We start from the raw sequence: 24,483 nt of genomic DNA on the forward strand, positions 1-24,483 counted from the left end.
TAAGCCCCACCTTAGACATGAAAGGCACGTATGCAATTTTGGTTTCTATTTTCACATTTTACTTATCACTTAGCTGTAACAATAATCCTCTTAGCATTCAACATTCTTTCAAGCACCCCCCCCCCTCCCACAAGAGCCCACTATGTATTATATATATGTTTATAGATTGGGGAACATAATTAAGGGTTGATGTTATAATAACATCTAATATATTTGAATGGAACAGTATATTCGTTGATACCGTAAGTATCCAGATAAGTTTGTAAACTGCAATATAGCATAAAAAATAATTGCAGCTTTTCAAATATTTGTTTAGGACATCAGTCTAAAATGAAAGATGTTCTTAATTAGCTTGAAGGTTGGTATTTAGAAATCTCTTCTGAAAAAAAAATTAAAAGTCCATTTCGAATATTTTCAGCCCTTATAAAAGAAAAAAAGTTGTCTTTAGGTGAATCTTAAAGAATGCAGAATGAAATCCTGAACTATATTACACAACGTATCTTAGTATGCTCTTATGGCATCTCAGAGTTATGACCTAATTGCCTTTTTCTCACTCATGAGATGCTACAGAAAGTCAGGCAAAAATATTTTATAACTTTCAGCTAGTTTTCCTTGGTCTAATTTTGATTTGTGCAAACAGTAATCATGAGATCTTTGCTTTCTCTTCCTCAGATATACTTTTAATGTACTGCTTAAAGTTTAAAGTTACAGTACTTGTAGTACATATGTGAACTATGTTCAAAGAGGTACATTGTAATACTCTTTCTTCTCTTCCTTCTTTGTTTCTTCAGGCATCAGAAGGTGTTGTTTTCATCGGACCAGATATGCATGCCATTCATGCAATGGGAGACAAGATAGAAAGCAAACTGTTAGCCAAGAATGCAAAGGTCAATACTATACCGGGTTATGATGGGGTGATAAAGGTAAGATTTTTTTTTTTTTTAAATCAGCTACTTATATAACCTCATTTTTAATTTAGAAAGTCCTTCCTGGATTAAGATTAGAGTTAAACATAAAATATATAATTACAACCTTCAGTGGGCCAGTGGGATTTATGATAGAAATATTTGTATATGATAAGTTGTTGAGATGAATAAAACTCTTCATTCTGTGTAAAAGAATAGTAAACTCAAAATTATCACTACAATCTGTCTCACATAATACTATATATGTGAACTCTCTGGTCTTATGATTGCATAACTATGTAGGATAAATACAAGCATAAATAAATAATTAAATAATAATACATCAATAAGAGAGAAGCTTTTCTTCACAAGAACAGTGTTTTGAAGAGATAGTGGTTTGTTTTCCCATAGAATGAAATGACTGCCATAGGTAGGTAGAAGAAAGGAAAATTGGGGAACAACCCTGCTGCATGTGTGAGTTAAACCACTTCCCTCCCCATAAAAATGATACCGTATAGTACTTTGATTCAATTTTAAGTTGCTTCAGAGTATCTCCTTTAACTAGTCATTAACATGTTGCTTTTTCTTTTACATGTTATGAAGTATCTTTTGGAAATCAAATTAGGATTGTGAGCCGCCTGGGATTTTATTTAGATGGGAAGGCCATATAAATGTTTTAAAAATCAAATCAAATAACATGAAGCATTGCAAATGCCGCTAAAAATGGTTAAGAATCAAATTTCTTATCTTATGTAGTTTTGCCATGGCCCCTGTTACATAATCACTTAAAATATGATATAGTGGAGAAAAGCATGAAAATTGTGGGACCTGTGAATGAAAAATTTCTGCTGTGCTTTAAATGTTAAATATAGTACAAGTGATCCTTGGTTAATGACCAATTAACCAATTAACCAGTTAATGTTCACTCAGCAACCATTCAAAGTTACAGCAGCGCTGAATGAGGAAACATGCAGACAGTCCATTTGCCACCTTCATTGTCAGCTTTTGACAAAAAAGTCAATGTGCAAACTAGCAGGAAGTCACAGGTGACAATCATGTGACATCACACCTAACCACTATGCAGGAGTCACCTAACCATCGCAACTAGAATTGCCTTCATAAATCAGTGTAGTCATGTAACATCATGCTTTACAACCATATTACTTAGTGATGGAATTCCCAGAGCTAATTCCCCTTGTTAACTAAGGACTGCCTGTATCATGCTCATTGTAATATTGTTCCAAGTTTCTTAAGGAAACCATTCATTTCGTGACCATTCGGTTGCAACAGCACTGAAAAAAAGTGGCTCAGGACCATTTTTCACTCTTAGCATGAAAAATGGTCATAAGTCACTCTTTTTAGTGCTATTGTAACCAAATGGTCACTAAATGAATGGTTGTAAGTCAAAGGCTACCTGTGTTCATATTGTGTAGTGCAGGGGTGTCAAACTCTTATTTCATTGAGGGCCACATCAGGGTTGTGTTTGACCTTGGAGGGCCTGGGTTGGTGGTGGGGCATGGCCAGGGTAGGCGTGGCTGCTTTTGGCTGCATGAAGCTGTGGAGGCCGAAAACAGGCTGCGGGGGGACCACCCACAGCTCCCTGCGGCCTGTTTTGGCCAGCAGAGGCACTGCGGGCCGGTCCTTTGGTATTTCCAGGCCGGCCCTATGGGGCAGATTTAATCAGCCTTTGAGTTTGACACTCCTGGTGTAGTGCAATAGCATAGAATGGATTCTGGTTCAAAATGAGTTTGATGGTGGGATTCTAGCTCGAGAAATGCAGGTGGGATATTTCCTGTTTTGGAGCCAGTCAGTGACTTTCACTTTAATTTGCCTTGTTTTGAGCATACAAAGAAACCTTGGGCAGAAATCATGGGGTGAGGGGGGCAAGTGACAGAGCATGCATTGCATCATGATACAAATTCTGCATCTTACATGCCTGGTTCTGGCCCATAGCTAGCATGGATGCCTATGCTGGAAATATTTGTACCTTGCTACTATCTACTGTAGAAAAAAGTGTGGGTCAAACACAAGGTTTTCAACAAGGTACAGTAAAAAAAAGTCCAAACAGCTGTGATGATATCATTGAAACTCCATCTGTTGACCCATGACTAGGTGGCTCAGTGGCTAAGACACTGAGCTTGTTGATCAGAAAGGTTGGCAATTCGGCGGTTCGAATCCCTAGTACAGGTCTCCTGCATGAGCAGGGGGTTGGATTATATGACCTCTAAGGTCCCTTCCAACTCTGTTACTGTTACTGTTTTTTTAAAAAAATTCTGGTACAGTGCTCTTCAGTCACACCAATACAGCTTTTCTTTTGACTGTTTTGATCATATCCTGCAGACACCCCCTTTCCAATGTTATTAGCCTTAAGTACTTAAAATAAGAAGGTAGTGACTTTTGGATAAATATTTTATACTTACACATAATGTGATATGATACTTAAATATAATGTGAACTCAGAGTGGGATGGAGCCCATTCATTGGCTGGTATGAGTGTGTGTTGTTGTCAGGGTGGATGGGTATTTATTATTATGTTTATTTTTTATTTTTATTTTTAATTTCTTTTATTTTGTGTTTTTATTTCCTGTAAGCCTCCATGAGTCACCATGAGTGAGTAGGCGGCAATATAAATGTTTAAAAACAAATAAATAAGTAAGATATGGATATAATTTTTGTTTTATGGAGAGAGAGAGTGTAGATAGCTTTGAACAATATAATAGTTATTTGTTCTTTTCACTACCTTTGGCCTTCAGTCCGAACCAGTTCCCATGACAGCCATTGCTAGATATTAAAATGGCCCAAATCCGTAGCTACAGGACACCTATTTGCATAAAATTTGCCAACGCTGTTTTATATGGAACTGCAAACGGGGGCCAATTTCAATTGTGAAATAAACTTTGCAATGTTTTTTTGATCTTGGTGTTTAGATTAGGACATTGTTGGGAATAATACCATCCTACTTACCAAGGATGTAGTACAGACTTAAAAAAATATATGAAGCATAAAATTTGAAACGTGTTCTATACATGCTAAATATGATGCTGTGTTGTATATAGACATTAAAGTAACTTGAACTAATTCTGCAACCGAAATAAAGGTTTGGTTATGGAAGACATGTGCAAGTATAAATATTAATGGATCTTAAAGAAACTGTAGGACTCTTGGCTTGTTTTTACTTTCCTATAGGCTTCTGTAGAAATGTACGTTTACCTGTCACTATTCCTCCACCTATAATCTAGAGTAGATAATATGTATGTATGCTTATGCTGATTTTTACTTCAGAATCCTGACATCTCTAGTCCTGCCTTTCTTTGAGAATGTATAAAATATTTCCCCTTCATCTGAACAAAATATGCAAGCGTACATGCCTATATTTAGAATACAACACTTGAAGTCATTACATTTGTTTACGTTTTCACAAGTAGAAAATAATTTGGGGCATTAAGTCTCCTCTCCCCTCATCTTTCTATAGGTGGTCCATAGAATCTCATTGGATGTGTCCAGGCAGCATGTATGGATGCTTATGGGTCAAGGGAAGGAGATCATCTAGTAAACACCGCTTTAAGGGACCCCATCTATATGCCAATTAAACTTAGAAAAATGTTAATTTTCCTAAGCTTTTGCCTTTTGGCAAAGGAATGTGATAATCTTCAGAGGAATAACAAACTAGAGAGTTAGTTGGTCTCCCTTATTCCCTATAAAACTTCCCTCCCCCAAGCGGTAAACTATTTTCACTAATGTTAAATCTGAAGTCTAATTGTAAATCAGATCTGGGTAAGGAGATGGTCTAGGATTGCAGCATAGAGAGAAGATGGAAAAGGTGTAACTATCTTTTCCTCCTTATAAGCATAACATAGAAATCCAGACCCTGCATGGCAATGAAGCTTGGGGAGGAGAAAAAATCTTTTCCATTGTTAATTTGTAGAGCAAAAGAATTAGAAATGGAAAGATGGAAAGATTCCATTTGGTTTCCAGAACATGTATCCAGGCTTAAATTCAAAATTCTGTTTCTTGAGATTCTTACTGGATTAGTTTTATAGACCAAGAAGACATAAATAGAAGCTTAACATCTCCACGATTGGGAATCTTTAGAAGAAACCACGGAGAGAAAAATCCTTGGAAAATAATAAAGATTTTCTTAACTTTTTCTTTTTGTTCTTTCTCTTTTCAGAAGTAGACTGGCTGGCATCTATGTGTTCTGACCAGAGGAAGAACATTTATTATTCCAATATTTTCACGAACAGTGGGTTAATAGGATGGTGAAATAGCTTTTATTTTTGAAGGCTGGGAATTATAGCTTAACACTCCTAATAAATAACAACTTAATAAAAGGAGTAATAAAGAGTAATTTTACTGCTGCTTTGAAATGTAAATGGCATACAGTAACTAGTTGACTTCTTATAAGCTTGAAGTCCGAAGCAGTTATTCCTGGTTTACAGGTATCTAAAAGAGAAAGGAAGAACTAGATTGCTTCAACTTTAAAATTCTGTTAATAAAGCTATGCATGAATTTTTGGGAGAAAAAGAAATATGGAAGTTTCATGCTTGGCTTTACAGTAATCAGGCTCTTCGTCAGTCCTCACTCTTCCTGCATTTTATTCAAGAGGCTCTAATTGTCTGTATTTGGCAGGTTTAACACTTCCTGACAGAGAGGCTATTAAGGGGAAGTATTCTCACATAACTGTCACAGGCAGGAACAAAGAACCTTCAGACTCAATGTGTGGAAATCACTAACATTCTTAAATGACTCTTTTCATGCATTTTTAAAAGTCCCTCTAAGCTAGAACTTGGTGCCTGCCGGGGCTGCAGGGAAAGCAACAAGGTGTAATAGTAAACCTTGATTTTATTCTTTCCTGCTTTTTGGGATGGATTTCTGTTTGGATTAAAAGCAGTTTTTGTTTGTAAAATCTCATTAACAGATGTGCCTATTTGAATTAAGCACACATACACATATACAGATACTCACACATTTAAAGCTGATACTAGTTTCAGGGCTGCTTTGAACAGGCACTATTTGCAGAGAAAACTACTTAATGAAAGGAAATTAAATTTTCTAACTACTTCCTGTATCAGTTTCCTTAATCCTCCTCACACTCTTAGTAGGTACGAAAAAGATTTTGTTTTAATGATTGATTAACAAGAATCCTCCACCCTCTCTTACTTTGAGGCAAGGAGAATTCTTGTTCAGTTAAAAAAACCCAATGTTTTAAAATATCAGTTTTCATTTTAATGTTTAAAAGTCAGTCCCTACGGATTAAGTCCTATAGATTAGCTGAAGTGTTCTGAATATACTATATAATCCAGCAGCAGTTTTAAAAACAAGAGTGAATTGTAACAAAGAATTGTGAGTTTACCAATTTGCTTTGAGTTTTAGAAAGGCAGGCCTAGCAAGCATAAATCTACTCACACTTATTCTATTTTTTTTTTATTTCAGTAGGAGAAATAGTTTTGGTTGCTATTTTTCAACAGTTGAGTGTCAGAAATCTGCACTGATGTGATCGGAAGAGATCTTGTGGATTTGTTCCAGATTGTAGTTCCAGATTTGTTTGAACTGCTGGGGATTGGGATCTTCTATAGAAAAATGAAGCAATAATGCCCTTTTAACCATTATTTGAACTATGTTTTGTTACTTTCTCCACCCATGTATCATATTCAGAATCTTAATTCTAAAATAAAAGTAAGTAGATGTAACAGTTTGACTGTTGTTAAAATGCCAAATGCTATTAATGTTTGTGAGGCGAAGTTTCATTTAAGGTTAGGATTACTTTTTGAATTATTAACCTCCACCCTGACCCCCTCCCTTCACCCAATTTATGCAACGTTATATTTGAAGTTTTTCTGTAGATCTTCTAAGACTTGTGTTGATGCTGAAGCTTAGCCAAACAATAGAGAATCAACTCCCCCTACTGACTATATCTAGGCCAACATGATACACGGGTACCTTAGAAGACAGGAAAAAACTAAAAAAAGCAAACAAAAAGGGTATTAGCTGGCTGCTGACAAATCCTAATGTTCTATTCTTTGCTTCTTAGTAAAACCTTCTAAATTCAATAATTTGACCAACTTGAGTAATCATTCTGTAGTCCTGTTGCTTTTTGTTTTGTGTTTTACTAAGTGATTCTTAATTGCTCAAAGGCTGTGTAATGCAAGTGACAAGGTAAAATTTACATTTCACTGGAATTAATTTTATATTTCTCTGAATGATGTGGGTCAGAAGGTTGTAAAATCAAACATTAAATGTATTGAAGAAGGCAGTGTAATATATCATTGCCCTAGAGACATTGAACAGCACTGATGGGATTAATGGTGGGTCCAATTTCCTGCTTTTACAGGATGCAGATGAAGCTGTCCGAATTGCAAGGGAAATTGGTAAGTTAGGGTTTCTTTACATGGGGACTGCAAGAGATGTGCATGCTTTTCAGAAGGTGCTCTTGACTAAATTATCCATTTAATCAGGAATCTGTGGAACACATGATTTTGGTTTTCAAATTCTCTATTGCTATAAGAACTGGAAGATGTTCTTTGCACCTTAAAACCTAATTCTATATTTATATCTACATGAATAGCATTTTAGCTATTTATGTTGCAAATAGGGTGACATAACCCTAATCTGTTTAAAAATCAGGTGTTTTATGAGTTTGTCTAAAATGTGTTGTAAATAAGCAGCTAGGGCATGACCAGAGCTGATTCTTAGAGAGCTGATATAATTGTGCTTATTCTAATTTTTCCAAAACCATATGTTGATCTGTGATACAATATAGGCTTTGGTGAGCTACAAGTAAGGATAGAATTTATGTTCATTCTACCTCCAAATTTGACTTTTTAAAATAATAGAACCTTCTTACTTGTTTTACAAAATGATTTTTCATTGAAATTGAGTGGAGTTTAAAAAAATGTTTTGAAATATGGAATGGGTGTCTACTGACTCCTTTGAAGTCAGTTATTGAATCAGGGGAACCTAAACTATTTCTCTGGATCATTGTCTGCATTTTGACAACTTCATTCTTCCAGAATAGATTTTTTTTAACCATTTGAAATTTTGAAGTGGCTGAAGTGTAAAAAGTAACCATTCCTTCAAACCATTCCACCAGACTGCTGGTAACAGTATTCATGCTGTTTTGCTGATGGTATTCTATCTTGGTTTGGATGTCCAAGTACTAACCAGAGCTCATCCTGCTTAGCTTCTGAAATAAGACAAAGTTGACTAGATGCAACCACCTGCTAAGGTGGCATGGAGATAATCCAATTAAATTGAAACTTATATTTGATCTTGGCCTATATTATGTGATAGTGTCTTAGAGAGACTAAAGTTTATTCAGAAATCTTTGGCCAATTGTTATTTCTTAGTCTAAGTAACCTATATGAAATGGGAGAACATGAAAACTACAAAAGAGAAATCCAGCCTAGATATAAGGAGAATTTCGTGACAGTGAGAAGAATTAATAAGAAGAATGGCTTGCCTTCAGATGTTGTGGGTGCTAGATCATTGGATAACCGTTTGTTTGAAATGGTATAAGGTCCCCTGCTTGAGCAGGAGGTTGGATTACAAGACCTCCAAGATCTCGTCCAACAATTCTGATTCTGATTCTGATTCTGATTCTATCCTTATCCCTATCCCTATCCCTTTTCCCCTTTCCCAAACTAAGAAATGCAGAACTTAAGAAGGCTTATGGTTGTTTTGAAACATAAGACATAGTTGACTAACTTTGTGACCTTGCACATGAGGAATGTTTTAATGAGAAATTTTCTTCTACAACAAAGCTAAATTTCTAGGTACAAAAAGCAGTTTTGGGAAAATTGAAATAGGAAAACAGGGAAGGCTACAATTACAATTGTGTACAGAATTTCAAGTAAAATCAATATAATCAGCCCGGTTATTATTTATTATCACCTTGAATAAGTTGGATCTTTTGCTTTGATATTTTTAGGCAGGTTTGCTTTGTTCTTCTCCTGTTTCTCTCAGTTTTTTTTCCAGTTTTCCAAAATACAGAGCATAAATGATAGGCAGATTCTGTGGGGAGATTAATTGACTCTTTGTCCAATTAAGGATAGTGGTCCATCTCTAGGTCTATTCAGCAAATCAAATTATTTAGAGCAGCGTTCCCCAACTTTTCTGGCTTTGCGAACTGGCAAGGGGCAGGTAGGCAGGATGGTTCCTCAGGAATGGTGGGTGAGTGCGCACATACAGCTCCATTTGCACAAGCACAGGCATATGTGCCCGCTGCTGTTGCAAATGGAACTACACATGCTCTGACCTGCTGCTTCCGCAGCCCAGTTCTGAATGAGATGTGGCCCGGTACTGAGCTACAGCCCGGCAGTTGGGGATCCTTGATTTAGAGATTAAGCCCACCTTCCTATATTTTCAGAATATGAAATGTGCAGGCTTCTTTTCACCAGTTTTATTTAAATGGGATATTAATTCTGGGGAAAGAATGGTAGTATAATATTGCCAATGATCAGAGCTTAATTCGAGTTGTATCGATACAGTATGTAAACGGACAGGGTAAAGAAGTGACACCAAAGTATGGTGCTTTTTCATTTGTTTCATAAAAATAATAATCCAGCATGAAGTGTGCACCTGCAAAAAAGTGATTAATCTCTAGTCAATTCAATTTTCTACCCAATACACATATGACAAATTTTGAAGTTCTCCATCCAAAGATTGTAGAGAAAACACCATATCCCCCTCTGATAGGTATTCATTGATTCTAAATTGATTAATACAGTCTAGAGAGATTTCTTAAATTTCTAGGGTTCCATTTATGCCAGAGATGTTTCCCAGACTTGGTAGGGAGAAGTTTTGTAAATAATAGTAAATATTTTCTATAGTACTGCATGAAATTGTCCAGGAAGTCAGAAAGAACCCCCGTATAATTTGGAATGTCCAAGTTAAATTTTAGATCTAAACCTCATAAAAATAAGCAATTCATGCTAAAAATACTCAGATAATGCAGAAACAATTTACTATGTAGGAGTGACACAAAAATTATATACAGCAATTTATTTGTAAGAATCATTTTTTGACATGAAAATTCAGTTGACATAGAGCAAGATGAAAATGTGATTCTTAATAATCAAATCACATAAAATCTGTATTCAAAATTATGTACTGCTGTCAAATTTTAAACTGTGTCTGACTAACTTTGTGCCAACAATTTAATTAGTTGGAAATAAAATTAGCCAAAAAAGAGAGAGAACATTTCTTAACTCTTCATCTAATGATATTTAAGCAATGATAATCAGTACAGGTAAAAATAAAAGAACCTTGAGAGTTTCCATCATATATGACACTCTCATAGTATATGTTGGTTATAATCTTTTCATTTCATTTCAAAGAGCTAATTATCTTCTTTAATTCATAATATTCCTTGTGAGGTGAAGTGCTTGCCATCTCCTTTTCCTTCAATTCCTTTTTAAGAACACAAATTCAGAAAAATTATATTTAATAAAATAAGATCAGATGGTATCAAAAAGGTCATTCTTTATGTCGTAGCCATCACCTACATAAATAAAGAGAAGACATTGTGTTAGCTGAAGGAAATACAGTACAGGTAGTCCTTGACTTACAACACAATTTAGAGCCATGTTTTCATTGCTAAGCAAAGCGATTGTTAAGTAAGTCACATCTGATTTTATGACCTTTTCTGCCACAGTTGTTAAATGTATCACTGCAGTTGTTAAGTGAGTCACATGATCATTAATCGAATCTGGCTTCCCCCATTGACTTTCCTTGTTGGAAGCTGGCTGGGAAGGGTAGAAATGGTGATCACATGATCTCAGGGTTCTTCAACCATTTTAAAAAGAAGGCAGTTGCCAAGTGCCTGAATTTTTATCATGTGACCATGAGGATTCTGTGATGGTCATGAGACTGAGTACCAGTTTAAAGTCATTTTCTTTGGCACCAATGCAACTTTGAATAGTTGCTAAATGAATTGTTGTGACTTGAGGACTACATGTATGCAAAGTTTATTTTAAAACTGAAGACTTCTTTATTGATCTATTATCCGAATATTGGTGGTTTTTCACAGTTTTGTTTAAAAACCCTCAGAATGGTCTGACTGTTTCATATTTAACATCTTGGTGCTTCAATTGGACTAATGAAACAATGCCATTAATTTAACATACTGTTTTTTTTCTGTAGGTCTTCATGTCATGTTAAGTTGAAATTCCAATTTCTTTTTTAAAAAATGGTTTTGCTTGTTTGAGGATCTTTTGATGAAAAGACAGTGCTTTAGATATTTATTAAAATGCTGTGTTTTATTGGTTGTTGCTAATTCAATCTGATAAACTTAAATTCAGGAGATTGCTGTCATTAAAACAACACTACTGTACAGATAACACAGTTTAAATTCCTCTTCCCAGCAGAAAGCTTTTTAATAAGCTTGTTATTGACCTTGTCATTGAACATGTGGTCAGTTGTCATAAATGTATGATCAAAATTTAAATTTCTGTCTTAATTGTTCCCTGCTGCTAGGCTACCCTGTGATGATCAAGGCTTCGGCAGGTGGTGGTGGAAAAGGCATGAGAGTTGCATGGAATGATGATGAAGCCAGGTGAGGTGCTGTCCAGAAATCAGTTTTTATGACTACATCTGTTTTCAAATCCAACTATGCCATTCTTTCTTTTTAAGGCTCTCATAAACTATGATAAACTAGCAGTTAAGCTAATGAACACGTTTTTGCTCTTATTCCCTAAGCAGTCTATTGCAGGTAGTCCTCGACTGATGACCATTCATTAAATGATTCTTCAAAATTATGTCAGTGCTGGAAAAAGTTGCTTATGACCAGTCAATAATTTGTGTGATCATGTGATCAAAATTTGGGGACGTGGCAGCTGGCATGTATGTACAACGGTTGCAGCATTGTGGAGTCATGTGATTACAATTTATGACGTTTTCAGGGGGTTTCCAGCAAGTAAAGTCAATGGAGGAAGTTGGATTCACTTAACAACCACATGACTGCAGCAAAAAAGATAATAAACGTGGGTGCAACCCATTTAACAAGCCACATCATTAAGCAATGTAAAACCATTTGTGGTCTGTGGTACTCCATTCTAAGGAGGATGAACTAGGAGTCCCATTTTCCCAATCAGTATGACCGTGGGCAAGGTGAAATGGTCCTGCAGAACAGCTAAGGTAGTAACATGGGGGAAAATGCCCTGGTATAACACTTAACACTTTCCTTATACAGGACTTTTGTATATATGCCTATATATGTTTTTTTCTGTCCGTATGATTCAACTACTATTCCGTAATTTTATTAATAAATTAGATACATTAATCCCATATTTTCCAAAAGCTTGGGGGCCTGAAGTAAGATGGCACAGCTTTTTTTATGGTAGGACTGATGCCATGGAATAGCCTTTTGATTGAAATCAGGCTAGCTGTCTCCTTGCTGATTTTTTGGGGAAATTTGAAAATGGAATGGTTTCATAAAGCTTTCCCCTGACTGTATACAGTATATGACGCCATGTTTTATTTTTAATCTTTTTTTTGACAGTTTTTGTTGCTCATATTTGTTGTGCTCCTCCCTTTATTTGAAATTTATTTATTTATTTATTTATTTATTTATTTATTTATTTATTTGTTTGTTTGTTTGTTTGTTTATTTATTGGTTCAATTTATATGCCACCCTTTTCCGGAGACTCAGGGCGGCTTACAATGCGTTAAGCACTAGCCTTCATACTTTTGTATATACCTGCTTAGTAGGGCTTTCAGCCCCCCCTAAGCAGTATTCTTTTTATACAAAGTCAGCTTATTGCCCCCACAATCCGGGTCCTCATTTTACCTACCTCGAAAGGATGGAAGGCTGAGTCAACCTTGAGCCTGGTGAGATTTGAACTTGCAGTAATTGCAGGCAGCTGGTGTTACTTAACAGTGCTTTAGTCTGCTGCGCCACCAAGGCTCTTATTATTATTTTTAAATGATATTATTTTTAATAATAAAAATTAAATTATTAACTTATTTCTATTTATAGTCTATGTAAGCTGCTGAGAGTCATTTTTGATTGCAGTGTGATAAAAAGGTGTTTAATATGTAAATAAACAAATCCTATAATGACATTGGCTGATTAATTGTTTACAAAATTTGCTTTATTCACCAACACAATCCAATTAGTTTTGCCAATAGAATATATCTGCCGACTTTCAAATATTTTCAGGGACTAAGACAGGATTTGATTACACTTTTGGAGAGAGGACTCATGAGTTGATGGGGCTGGTAGGAAGTAGGTATGTGTTTCTATGTTGGAAGGACCCACAAATAGCTTCCTCACAACCTCATGTTGGTTTGCATCAGTGGTGGGTTGCTCCCAGTTCGGTCCAGTTCTTGCGAACCGGTTAATAATGGTGGTGGGAGGCTCCGCCCACCTTGCTGGATGTCATCCTGGACAATCTGCGTATGCTTAGAAGCGTGCGCATGCTCCCATTGCAAACCGGTAGCATAGGTAAGTAGAACCCACCCCTGGTTTGCATGTCAACTGAGGAGGGTGTTTAATCAGATGATGGCTCTAAATGATTTTGATTGGAGTTTTAATTTTATTTTATAGTTTAGAAATGTGATTTATGAAGTTATCTTTAAATGGCTAGGAAAAACCACACATTCGAAACTTAAAAAAAGTAATGTAAATTATGGTCAACAGGCCAGTAATTAGACATGTTAATCTATGTTGATCTAAAAGATTTTTCATTTATACACATATTAGATATGAACGGTTCCCTAATGTGTAGAAATCCCCAGGCAACCTAGTCATTGTTTATTTCTGTTTTATTACCGAATAACTTTTTTGCTGGGTTTATAAAGGTTTTTGTATTTGCACAGTTTCCTTCCTCCATGGATCATGTAGCATGGGAGAGTAGAGCAGGTTAGCCTATTACGAACAAAAAGAGAGACATCATGGAATTAGCTATGGATTTTATATGCCGTATAAATTTAGTAGAAATTTCTCACTTCCACATGTGCTTGGATATAGAGTATTGGGTAAATTAAATGTGTGTATTATATTTCCTTTGATGCAGTTTTGATTTTTATTATTTTGGTTTTTAAGTGATTGAATAGGACTTTTAAAATACATTCTAAAATTAATTTTATTCAAAGAGGATTTCAGAAAGAGTTAAAGAGCTACAGAAGCATAGAAGAAATAGAAAAAAGATTATAAAGATGTAAAGGAAAAGTGAAAAATAACTTCATATTAAGAAGAGACAAATTTTTAAAGAAGTAACTTCTGATCAGCAGTTATAAACAGTAATTACCATCTACACCCTTCCATATTGTATATTACAGTTTCCTTCTTCCCATAAACAAATATTTTAATTAAGAAATCCCTAAATTAGCAGTTTATTTTTATCTATTTTCAACCAAAAGTCTTTAAAGGGTTTCCAGTCTTTTTAAAAAGTGGTTGTATTCTCCTTAATCAAACAAATCAATTTAGCCATTTCTGCAGACTCAGCCATTTTCATAATAATTTCCTCTCTTATTGATGTTTCTGTAGACTTCTGTTTTGGGGCATATAATAGCCTCCCTGCAGTTATCATATTAAAACCAATTGTCATGAGCCTTTTCTAGTTGAGTATTTGTAAATTCCAATAAGAAAAGTTCCAGTTTCATCTGAATGTTAATTTTTTAAATTCTCTGCATTACCATATGGATTTGTGTCCAATATCTTTTCATTTTTCCCCAAATCCACCATGCATGATAAAATGTCCCTTCATGTGGATCTTCCATCTTTCTGGACACTGCAAGTCAAGAAAGATCCCCAGATCGTACATCATCCTTGAAGGGGGAAGTACAACTCTAGATAGATAGAGTTGTACTTCCCACTTCAAGGATGGTGTACGATCTGGGGATCTTTCTGGACTTGCAGTGTGGCAGCTGTGGTCAGGGAGGCATTTGCACAAATTTATCTGGTGCACTCTTTCTTAAATTTGGGACTGTTCAGACAGCCATTCACGTCCAATTATCTTGTGGATCGTCTACTACAACATACCCTAAATTGGCCTCCCTTGAAAACCATCCAGAAGCTTCAACTGGTTCAGAATGTAGTAGTACAAGCAATGATGTACAGTTTCACTGGTTGCTATTTGGCTTCCAGGAATGATTCAAAGTGCTGGTTGTTACCTATAAAGAGGGAGCATCACAGTGGAGGTGGTTGATAGATGCCACCTTCCTTCCCACTCTGGGGGACAGATCCCACCTCCTTCCTACTCTGCTCCCACCTTCCTCATCTTGGGCTGCATGGCTTTTTGTATTAACTTATTTATGTCTTTTATCTTATGCAGGTTTTATCTTTTATGATTGTAAAGGGCAGCCAATAATTTTTTTATTAATAAACAAACAAATCCCTACATATCATAGGCATTCCCCAACCTTTCTGATTCTGCGGACTAGCAGAGATGGCAGTGTTCTGACCTAGGCTTCCTGATAGAGTAAAAGCACACAATGCGTCCCAAAAATCTTTTTATTTCAACAGCTGTAAATTCTGTTTATTCACAGCCCGTGCTGAATCACCAAGAGTTTGTAAAGAGTCCGACAGAAGTCTGCCACAGTCCTTCGGGATAAGGCTGATAAGCACCCATCTTTATCTCTCTTGACACGCTGCCAAAAACCTAATTGGCAATTATCTTTGCAAGGCCACAAGGAACACAGAATCAAAACGGAGCTTCAGAATACAAACTGACCAGCATCAACAACGTTGCTTCTTGCAAAGGCCCACATGCTTTTGCTCCTCCTTTATGTCTTATGGGAGGGGCCAATCATATCTAAGCCCTATTCCTGAGTTGTCCCTTTTGTTTCAACTATTCTTGCCTTCTGGCAGCTCTGCGCATGCGCGCACTGGGAACAGGCTCCCCCTGTTCCTCTGCCTCCCTGATGTCCGACTTTGGATGCTCCAGAGTCCACACATAACTCCCAGATGGCCCTGGCCCCATCTTTGCCTCTGACGCAGAGCCCTTGTCCGAGCCTTCCCCAGATGCCAGGACTGGCCCATGTTCCTCCCCAGCCTTCTCATTGTCTGACTCTGCTGCCAGCTCTGCAGGCCGCCGGTGGACCATAACAGGCGGGGAGGGCGAGAGGAGATAGTTTTGCATGCATGTGCTCACTGCTTTCACAGATGCAGCTACATGTACTTCCATGGACTGGTTCCAAATGGGCTGCAACCCAGCACCAGTCTGCGGACCGGGGGTTGGGGACCTCTAATCTAAAAGAACCGTGAAAGCGTACCTTCTCTGTACTAATACTTGCCTTCTGGAATGAGGGTCCCCTGAGAACTGGATGGCTCTCTGTCTGCTGCTGTTCAGAACAGCTGTAAAGACCAGGCTGTTCACCCAGGCCTTGGCAGAAGGAAAGTAAGACCCCTTGCTTCATTCTGTCTGCTATGGGGCACTTTTATCTTCTAATGATTTTATTGTAATCTCTTTCATTGTTGTGAGCCACTCAGAGTGATTTGGAGAAAGCTGGCATACAAATTTAAGAAATTGTTACTATTATTTATTGATTTTATTTATTAATCATATTGTATAGCTGCCCAAAACTGACTCTGGGTGGCACACAATAATTGGCCTCAAATGTAAAAATAACTCATATAAAAATGTACCTTAAGAAATAAATAAAAAACACCAAATATATAAACTCCTAGGTCCATGATGGCGAACCTATGGCAAGTGTGCCACAGGTGGCACATGTAGCCATATCTGGGTAGGGAGAAAATGGCCTCCCCCCCCCCGGAGGCTGGAAACGGCCCATTTGCCAACTTCTGGTGGGACCAGAAGTTGGCAAATGGATGGTTTTCGGCCTCCGGGGGTGGGGGTGGGGAAGGCCCCTTTCACCCTCCCCAGACTCCTAGAAAGACTCTGGGGGCTGGGGACAGCAAAAAACAGGCCTACCATGCGATTGCGTGCCAGGAGCGGGGGGAGTGGGAGGGGTCACGCACGCATGTGTGGGGGCAGGGCGCATAGAATTATGGGTGTGGGTGCATGCGTGTGCTACCTCCCCCTCCCCATTTCTGGCACGCGATGGCAAAAAGTCATCACTGTCCTAGGTGATGAGAGGATAATACTCCTTTTATTGTGCAAATGTAGGTCTGCAGTTTTGAGTATTTCAATGTGACATTTATATATTGAATTAACGATGATGTCTGGAGGAGATTGGCAGGATGCAGAGTTGGAATGCAAGATCTATACCCTTTGAATATGTGTATGACAGCGACACACATATATAAGGGATGGGGCTTCTATTGTAACAATCTGTCTGCCATCTTATTGGTTTTAATACTCCCATCCTGCAGATGCCACTGGATGCAGATGACTTCATTATAATTTCATCTGAACATTATTGGTAAAGTGATTTGCTGTTGCCTTTTTCAGAATGTTTTTGACTTCTTAGTTTAGCCTGTCAATTTTCCTTGTAATTTCTTGCTCAGATACTGACAGGGCCAACACTGCCTAGTTTCTTTCAGAATCAGTCAAGGATGAGTAGGTGGTACCACCTGCAGTGTTTTTTAAGATTTAACATGCTATAACTGGCTTCCTTTTGTAATACTTATGAATCATGGCATTTATGCCTATAAAATGAAAATGTACCCATTATTGTACTTTCAGCAGTTGAGGCCTTTTAATCCAAAGCTATTTCTACATGCAGGGACTCTTGCTCTTTTATTAAGCAGAAATAATATATTGTCCATATTTCTAAATGGATTTCTTTCCTTTATTATAAAGGGAAGGTTTCAGGTTTTCATCTCAAGAAGCTGCTTCAAGTTTTGGTGATGATCGGTTATTAATAGAAAAATTTATTGATAATCCTCGCCACATAGAAATTCAGGTTTGTGTTTTTCTCTTTCGACTTTCAGTGTGGGGTTGTTATCTAAGTTTTGCTGAGTTGTTTTTTCCCTCTTGTATTGTCTTTTATTATTAAATTAGTAGGAATGATTTTCATGCTAAAGATAAATGAAGAACTTTAATCTGTGAATATTTGTGTATAAAGGTTGCTGAACTGAAAGCCATTCAGTAACTTAATCTAACACTTTGTATTATATAGAACATTGAGATTAAAAAAAACAGTTTAACATAATTTATTCTGGCAAAATAATCCCCTTATTATTCCTTTTTATCCTAATGTTGTAATGTTACAAACTATCTAGAAATGAAGGATTCTGCATGCCTAAAAAGATTTAGATTAATTTTTTCCTTAATAGGAGCTGCTTCCGTAGTATGTAAACTACTTTTCAAGTACAAATTTTAAAAGCTTTTTCTTTTGGTGGAGGTTGCCTTGGTTATCAGTTTTTTACCAATATCACCAGAAAAGGATAGCCAACCATTTTGGCTGCAGGAAAAAGAAAAGTAATCCATAACAAGACAATGCCTTTTAAATCAATGTAGTAAGTTGAGGGTAGAGGTTCGTTTTCTGAGCTTGTGGGGTTTTTTTTATGAACGTTTCTTTACCAGGCTAGGTAACCTCTTCAGTGGAATTTAAGGGATGTCAGTGTTGGTGTTCTTCTTCTTATAAGGCCTTCATGTGGTCCAGGGGTGGGTCTACTTATCTTTACTACCGGTTCGCAACGGGATCGCGCATGCGCAGATCACTGATGATGACATCCAGGGTGGTGGGCGGAGCCTCCCGCCAGTTTTACTACTGGTTCTTGAAAACCGGTCCAAATGGGGGGCAACCCACCACTGATGTCAGTAGGTCTTGTGAGTAGTGTAGTATAGTAAGTGTCCCAATAGAGTCTGAAAGATTTCAACTCTTCAAGCTTTTCATCAGTCAGGATGGTAAACAAAACATGTGTAATATCACCCCACACATGCACAAAAGGGGCACATATTTCATCATAATATTGTAGTATTTGTCCATCATTTATTCTCCACCCTTCTCTGCCTAGTGTTCTACCACTGTGAATTTGACTCAGCAAGATGCTGGAGCCAATTCAGACTTTTTCTGGGTTGAACTTCTCAACCTTTTTCTAGCATATTTCCTACTTTTTACAGTATTCATTTCACAGAGAAAAAACCTAAACTGAATAGAAGTATAATATTTATTCTTTTCCTTATTTGTACAGAACACAAACAGATAAATTATTAATTCAAATAGATGCTCTATAGTACCATTGATGAAATATTTTCACTGAAACTAGTGGCTAGTTGAAGTCGAAAATGAATGTAATTTTTTAAATAATTAACCCTGAGTTCTTATTAGGTATTGGCTGACAAACATGACAATGCATTATGGCTGAATGAAAGGGAATGTTCAATTCAGAGAAGAAACCAGAAGGTTATTGAAGAGGCACCAAGGTGAGTGCAGTGTACTCTTCAATGAGCATAAAGAAAATTTAATAACATGCTAAAACTGAATTGTATAACTTAATGGTAATAAAAACTAAGGATGATTGAACTAGTTGCTAATCTGAAGTCCTTTCATGGGCTTGAAAAAAATTTAAACAAGAGTAAACTACTATGTTTTAATAGTTCCAATATTATTTGGTGCTAATGCTTTGTTGCCTGAAAATCTTTTGATGAGAGAGAGATTTCTTTATTGCTTCTGGTTCCTTGAGAATAAAAATATTATGTTTTAGCTTTTCAAATGCTAGAGCACTTTTAACAATAAATAGTAGCAGATAATTTCAGGAAATGGAATACATCCTTATATGATTTTTCCATAGTATTATATAGATGCTGTATTTCCTAAAGGCTTCATTGCTGAGATGAATAAAACCTTAGTGCCTTATTAAATCTCCCCATTGATTTGCAATCTGGCACAGTAGTGAACTGAATAGTCATTAAAGAAATTCCTGGTTTTTACATACGTTTCATAGTTCATACACTATATTCTCTTTTGGTCCAGACCATCATGTTTGCTTCCACTCAGCTATAGACTGCTTCCTTCCAGAAGCAGTTCTTTCAGAAATGGAAAGAAGTCATGATTCAGAGAACTGCTGATGCATGATAGAATTGCCCTTGTGTGTATGCTTATAAAAGTTTCTCTGGATGTAGGCTTGTACATACTAATGAAGGAGGTGAATTTGTCATAAATCCATTCTCTGTGTGTACATTACACACACATTACACTCTGTGTTCACTAAGACGGGTCCCCAACCCCCTGGGCTGCAGCCCACTACTGGTCCGTGGTCCGTTTGGAACCGGGCCATGTGAGTGGCTGGCCAGTGCATGCGCGTGCGCAGCTTGTGCGAGCAGTGGGCTAGTTTCTCTCTCCCCCTGCCCGGCTGCCAAGGCATAAGGGTTGGGGACCACTGCACTAAGATATGATTTGTTCTACTTCTTTGAGGTAAAGGTTGAATATGCAGCAATGATGTTTTAGGAAAACAAGAGTGCTGTGAATGTTGCAGATCCTTTTGAAATAATATTCCTTTTATTTATTCAACTGCTATGTCCCTTCTCTGTTTTTCCTTCCTTCCCTGGTGTATTTTATTTTCTTAGTTGATGAGCAGGCACACTGACTTTATTTATCTTTATTCCTGTATGTTGCCTGGCTCCTTTATAGAAACTTAATAAACACAGATTTTAAAACCATTTTGAACACAGGAAATACCTTCTGTTGCACAGTTTATTCTTTGATTCTCTTGCTGTTCAGATAATTATGTTTCTTTTGATTTACCACTCTAATATAAGAAACATAGTAACATACTTGTTGGTCCTTGCATTGAAAAGAGGGTAGATGAGAATAGCTACAGATTATGAGATTACACTTTTTAAATGAAAAAAAAATCTGCATATCTGATCTGCTTCATGTGTCTTACACATGGTTGGTAGATAAATGTGAACATTTGTAAAGGTAAATAAAAACTTTGAGTGTTTTGAAGTACTATCAGAATACAATGAAAAGACATTGCCAGGGTACATATTTTTCTGAGCTGATATGCCTTTGGCCTCTGGAAGATGATATATTTAGTGTCCTGTAGTGAGGAGACTTGCAGGCTGGGGAGCAGTCTTGAGAGTGAATCCCAAGAGGGCTTCACAACTGTACTCTAAGGCAGAAGAACAGCTGTGCTCAGGGTGGAACGAGGAGGAACCATGCTGTGTAAACAGATGAATCAAAGTAAGAAAAATAGAAAATTAAAACTTTCAGTTTTGGAGTAAAATTGAGACAATAATTTAAAATGCAAGCTGTTACTGTCATTGGATGTCAGATACCGTGTTGTAGGCTAAAGTTGAAATGGCAATTCAGTTTGGGATTTCATTTCAGATCTTTCTCTGAACATTCTATAATGCATTACTCATTTGTAAGTACGAAAAGCAAGTAGACGGTAAACGTCTACATAAAACATTGCAAACTGGACATATTGCATACTTTTATATGTTTAGTCATAAACATAAACAATGTTTTTAATTCACTAAAACTATTTTTAAAATTTTTAGAATGTAAATTATAGCTGTGCATCAGATTTTCTTCTAAACATTGCAGTGATTTAGTAAAAGTAGTGAAAGAAAGTTTCATTGATTTGTCTATCTGGTGCAATAATACTATAGGGTTTGCATTTTAAAGGACTAAAACATTATTTAAATAATCAATCCTATTACCAAGCCTGACATGTAACAATCATAACTTGTACACAGTGTGCAGCCTGTGTACTTTAATTCTAGCAATTAAAAGATCAAAAGACAAGAGTTGAAATAATTTCAAATAAAGCCACATTTTGATTGTTTAGCATACAGGTATGTGAATATAGGATTCAGTTCTTTATTTCAATGGTTTGTTTCTTTGCTTCAATTTTCCTGGACTAGTCCACTTTAAGAAACATCAAATTTTAATCAGAGGCTGCTGGAAACAATTCTATAACTAATCTCATGATTTTCTTGGCCTCATTTCCAGCCTCTCCCAGAATTCTTCCTGTAGTTTTTAAAATGAGCAAACCTTCTCTCTTTCTGTAAAAAGAAAAAAAATGGCTGGGGGTATCTGCTTTTGTGTAGTGCATGTGACAGAAAGCATCTGTCCCTTGGGGGAATGTATACTGTGTAGTCAGCAAATAGTCTATAACAGTGGTCCCCAACCTTTCTGACTTGGCGGCCTGGTGGAAGGAGGGGAGAGGGATTAGTTCCCTGTGAGTGGCAGGCGGGCATGCAAAGACATGTGCAACTCGATTTGTGTGAGCAGCAGGTGCATGCGATTGCCCCTCGTACAAATAGAGCTTTGCGCACAAGCGCAAGCGGTCGGCACTCATGTGAGGGGCACTTTGCGCACAAGTACAAGACAGTTGGGGACCCCTAGTCTATAGAATTGTAAATATATGTTAAGCAAGCATAATTATTATTTTACCTTTTTTCTTTTATATTTCAGTTTCTAAAAGGCATAAAATAGTCAAATTTATTTTTACAGAATTTATTTTAACGCCCCCCACCCCCATTTTTTTTTGTATACATAGCACCTTCTTGGATGCCGGAACACGTAAAGCTATGGGAGAACAGGCTGTAGCTCTTGCCAGAGCTGTAAAATACTCATCAGCGGGAACAGTGGAATTCCTTGTGGATTCAAAAAAAAATTTCTATTTTTTGGAAATGAATACTAGACTGCAGGTACGTGGAATAGAAAAGATGGGAAGAGAGGGGAATATGTTTATGGTTCTGGTGGGGTTAGAAATGATTTTGTAATGCTAAACAATATGCATTACTGTATTTCAGTTTGTTCCTTCAAATTTAGTGCAAAAACCCCCAACCATTAAGAAAATACTTTGTCCGAGGTAGATTACTTCTTCTAAATATATATTTATGATAGTAATCTGTTCAAAAAAAATATTTTTAGTTAATTTTAAAATCTTGGTAGTAGAAAAAAGAAATGGCTAGGTACTCTGTTTCAGTCCACATGGATTCTTATCTCAAAAGTGTGTTCTCTCTCATATTTATTAAACACTATAAAATAGGTAGTTTCTGTTCTGCCAATAACCTTGGAAGGAAGTTACCATGACTTTAGAAACATGTCCTAAATACCTTGTTGCATTAAGTTGAGACATATAAATGTGCAGTTAAGTTGATAGACCTCTGTTCACAATAATTCTTATTATTAAAAATCTTTTTCAAGTTTGCTTTTACTTGGAGCCCCCTCCCCTCAGTTAAATGTTATGAATGGTGTGCTGTAGGAATGTGCGGTGACAATGTTTGTGTTCGTTAACTTTGCTGTTGTGTTTCTTCCTTTGCTAGTGAAGGAGTTGTTCTAAGAGTTCTGTTTCTAGTAAGTGTAAGTCCATATTCGATTGGAATAGTACAGGTAATTCTCAATTTATGGAAATAATCGGGACTGAAATTTTCATTGTTATGCAATGAGGTTGTAAAGGCAATCCCTGGAGTTCCAATTCCCATTGTTAACTAAATTCCATGGTGATTAGGCAAGGCAATTTCCTTCCAGCTTTCCACAATCAAAGTCAATGGGAATTGTGGCAGGAAATTGTAAGATATTTTTATTTTATTTTTTATTTTATTTTAAATTTATATACCGCCCTTCTCCCTGAGGACTCAGGGCGGTGTACAGCCAGAATTAAAAAACATGAAATACAAATAATAAAAACAATTAAAATATATATAAATTTGGTCCAAAATTAAAAATACAAACCAATTAAAACATTTAAAATTTCTTCTTAAGCCAGCCCGGCTTGCTGGAAAAAGTGGGTTTTAAGGGCACGGCGGAAGGCGCTAAGGTCTTGGATTCTCCTTATCTCTGGGGGCAACTGATTCCAGAGGGTAGGTGCCCCCATAGAGAAGGCCCTCCCCCTGGGGGTCACCAGCCTGCATTGATTGGCTGTGAGTGGCTGGTGTGGTTCAAGCTCAGAGGGACTGGAGGAGAGGGCATGAATGGGGGACACTTACTCCAGAGATCTGCAAATTTTCCTACCAGCTTCCCCATTAACTTTCTGGGGAAGCCAGCAGGGAAAGTGACAAATGATAATTATGTGATCATGGGGCATTGCAATTAGCTGTAATTGGAAGCCAATTGCCAAACACCCAGATTGTGATCATGTGACCATGGAGGTGCTGGGATGGCTGGAATGCAAAAGATCGGTTGTAATCACCATTTGTTCAGCACTAAAGTAACTTGAATGGTCACTGAGTGAAAAGTTGTAGAATGAGGACTGCCTGTAAGCAATGGTTTACTGCAGATTGTTATTGAATTTTATAATATTTTTGCTTGTATTGAGAAAGAAGAGTGTTGGAAAGACGAACTGCTTGATCCTTACTGGTATTTCTTTTGCAATGGCAAGGGTTTGTTGTTTTATTTGCTATTTTGAGCTTAGTGTCTTTTTCACTATTTCATTGTGATCACTGAGGAACAATGGAAGCAAAAGCCTTTCCAGATGGAGAAACCACTATAGTTGGAAAGAAAGATTATTTAAATGTTGTTTAGACAATTTGAGAAGATTTGTTCTTTCCAACTTTATCAGAAATATACTAACCTTTAATTAGAATGTTTGTCAAGTACATTTCTCTAATTTTTCTGTCTTGGTTGCATATTGTCTCTAATTAGTGTTTCAGTTTGAAGTTGGTGAGTAGCAATCTTACTGGCCTCATCACCAGTTTTCCCAGTTGATTTGTCACTTTTCTCCAGCCTTCAAGTTTGATGTCAGTTAGCAGACCTATATCTAGTTGTTCTT

The 24,483-nt window shown here is 36.9% G+C and overlaps 1 protein-coding gene across 3 annotated transcripts in view; it reads left to right on the top strand.

Moving 5' to 3' along the window:
* Positions 1-24,483, top strand: part of PCCA (propionyl-CoA carboxylase subunit alpha) — a 233,271-nt gene that overhangs the window by 63,442 nt on the left and 145,346 nt on the right. For all 3 annotated transcript variants that reach the window (XM_060686585.2, XM_060686586.2, XM_034418252.3), the window contains 6 exons: positions 792-923; positions 7,237-7,273; positions 11,379-11,457; positions 17,612-17,714; positions 19,086-19,180; positions 22,267-22,417. In XM_060686585.2, coding sequence (XP_060542568.2) covers positions 792-923; positions 7,237-7,273; positions 11,379-11,457; positions 17,612-17,714; positions 19,086-19,180; positions 22,267-22,417 — 597 coding nt within the window. The remainder of the gene's footprint in view (positions 1-791; positions 924-7,236; positions 7,274-11,378; positions 11,458-17,611; positions 17,715-19,085; positions 19,181-22,266; positions 22,418-24,483) is intronic.

This window comes from Pantherophis guttatus, chromosome 5 (assembly GCF_059756535.1).
Source record: "Pantherophis guttatus breed Tessera chromosome 5, ASM5975653v1, whole genome shotgun sequence".
In the NCBI taxonomy this organism is placed as follows: domain Eukaryota; kingdom Metazoa; phylum Chordata; class Lepidosauria; order Squamata; family Colubridae; genus Pantherophis; species Pantherophis guttatus.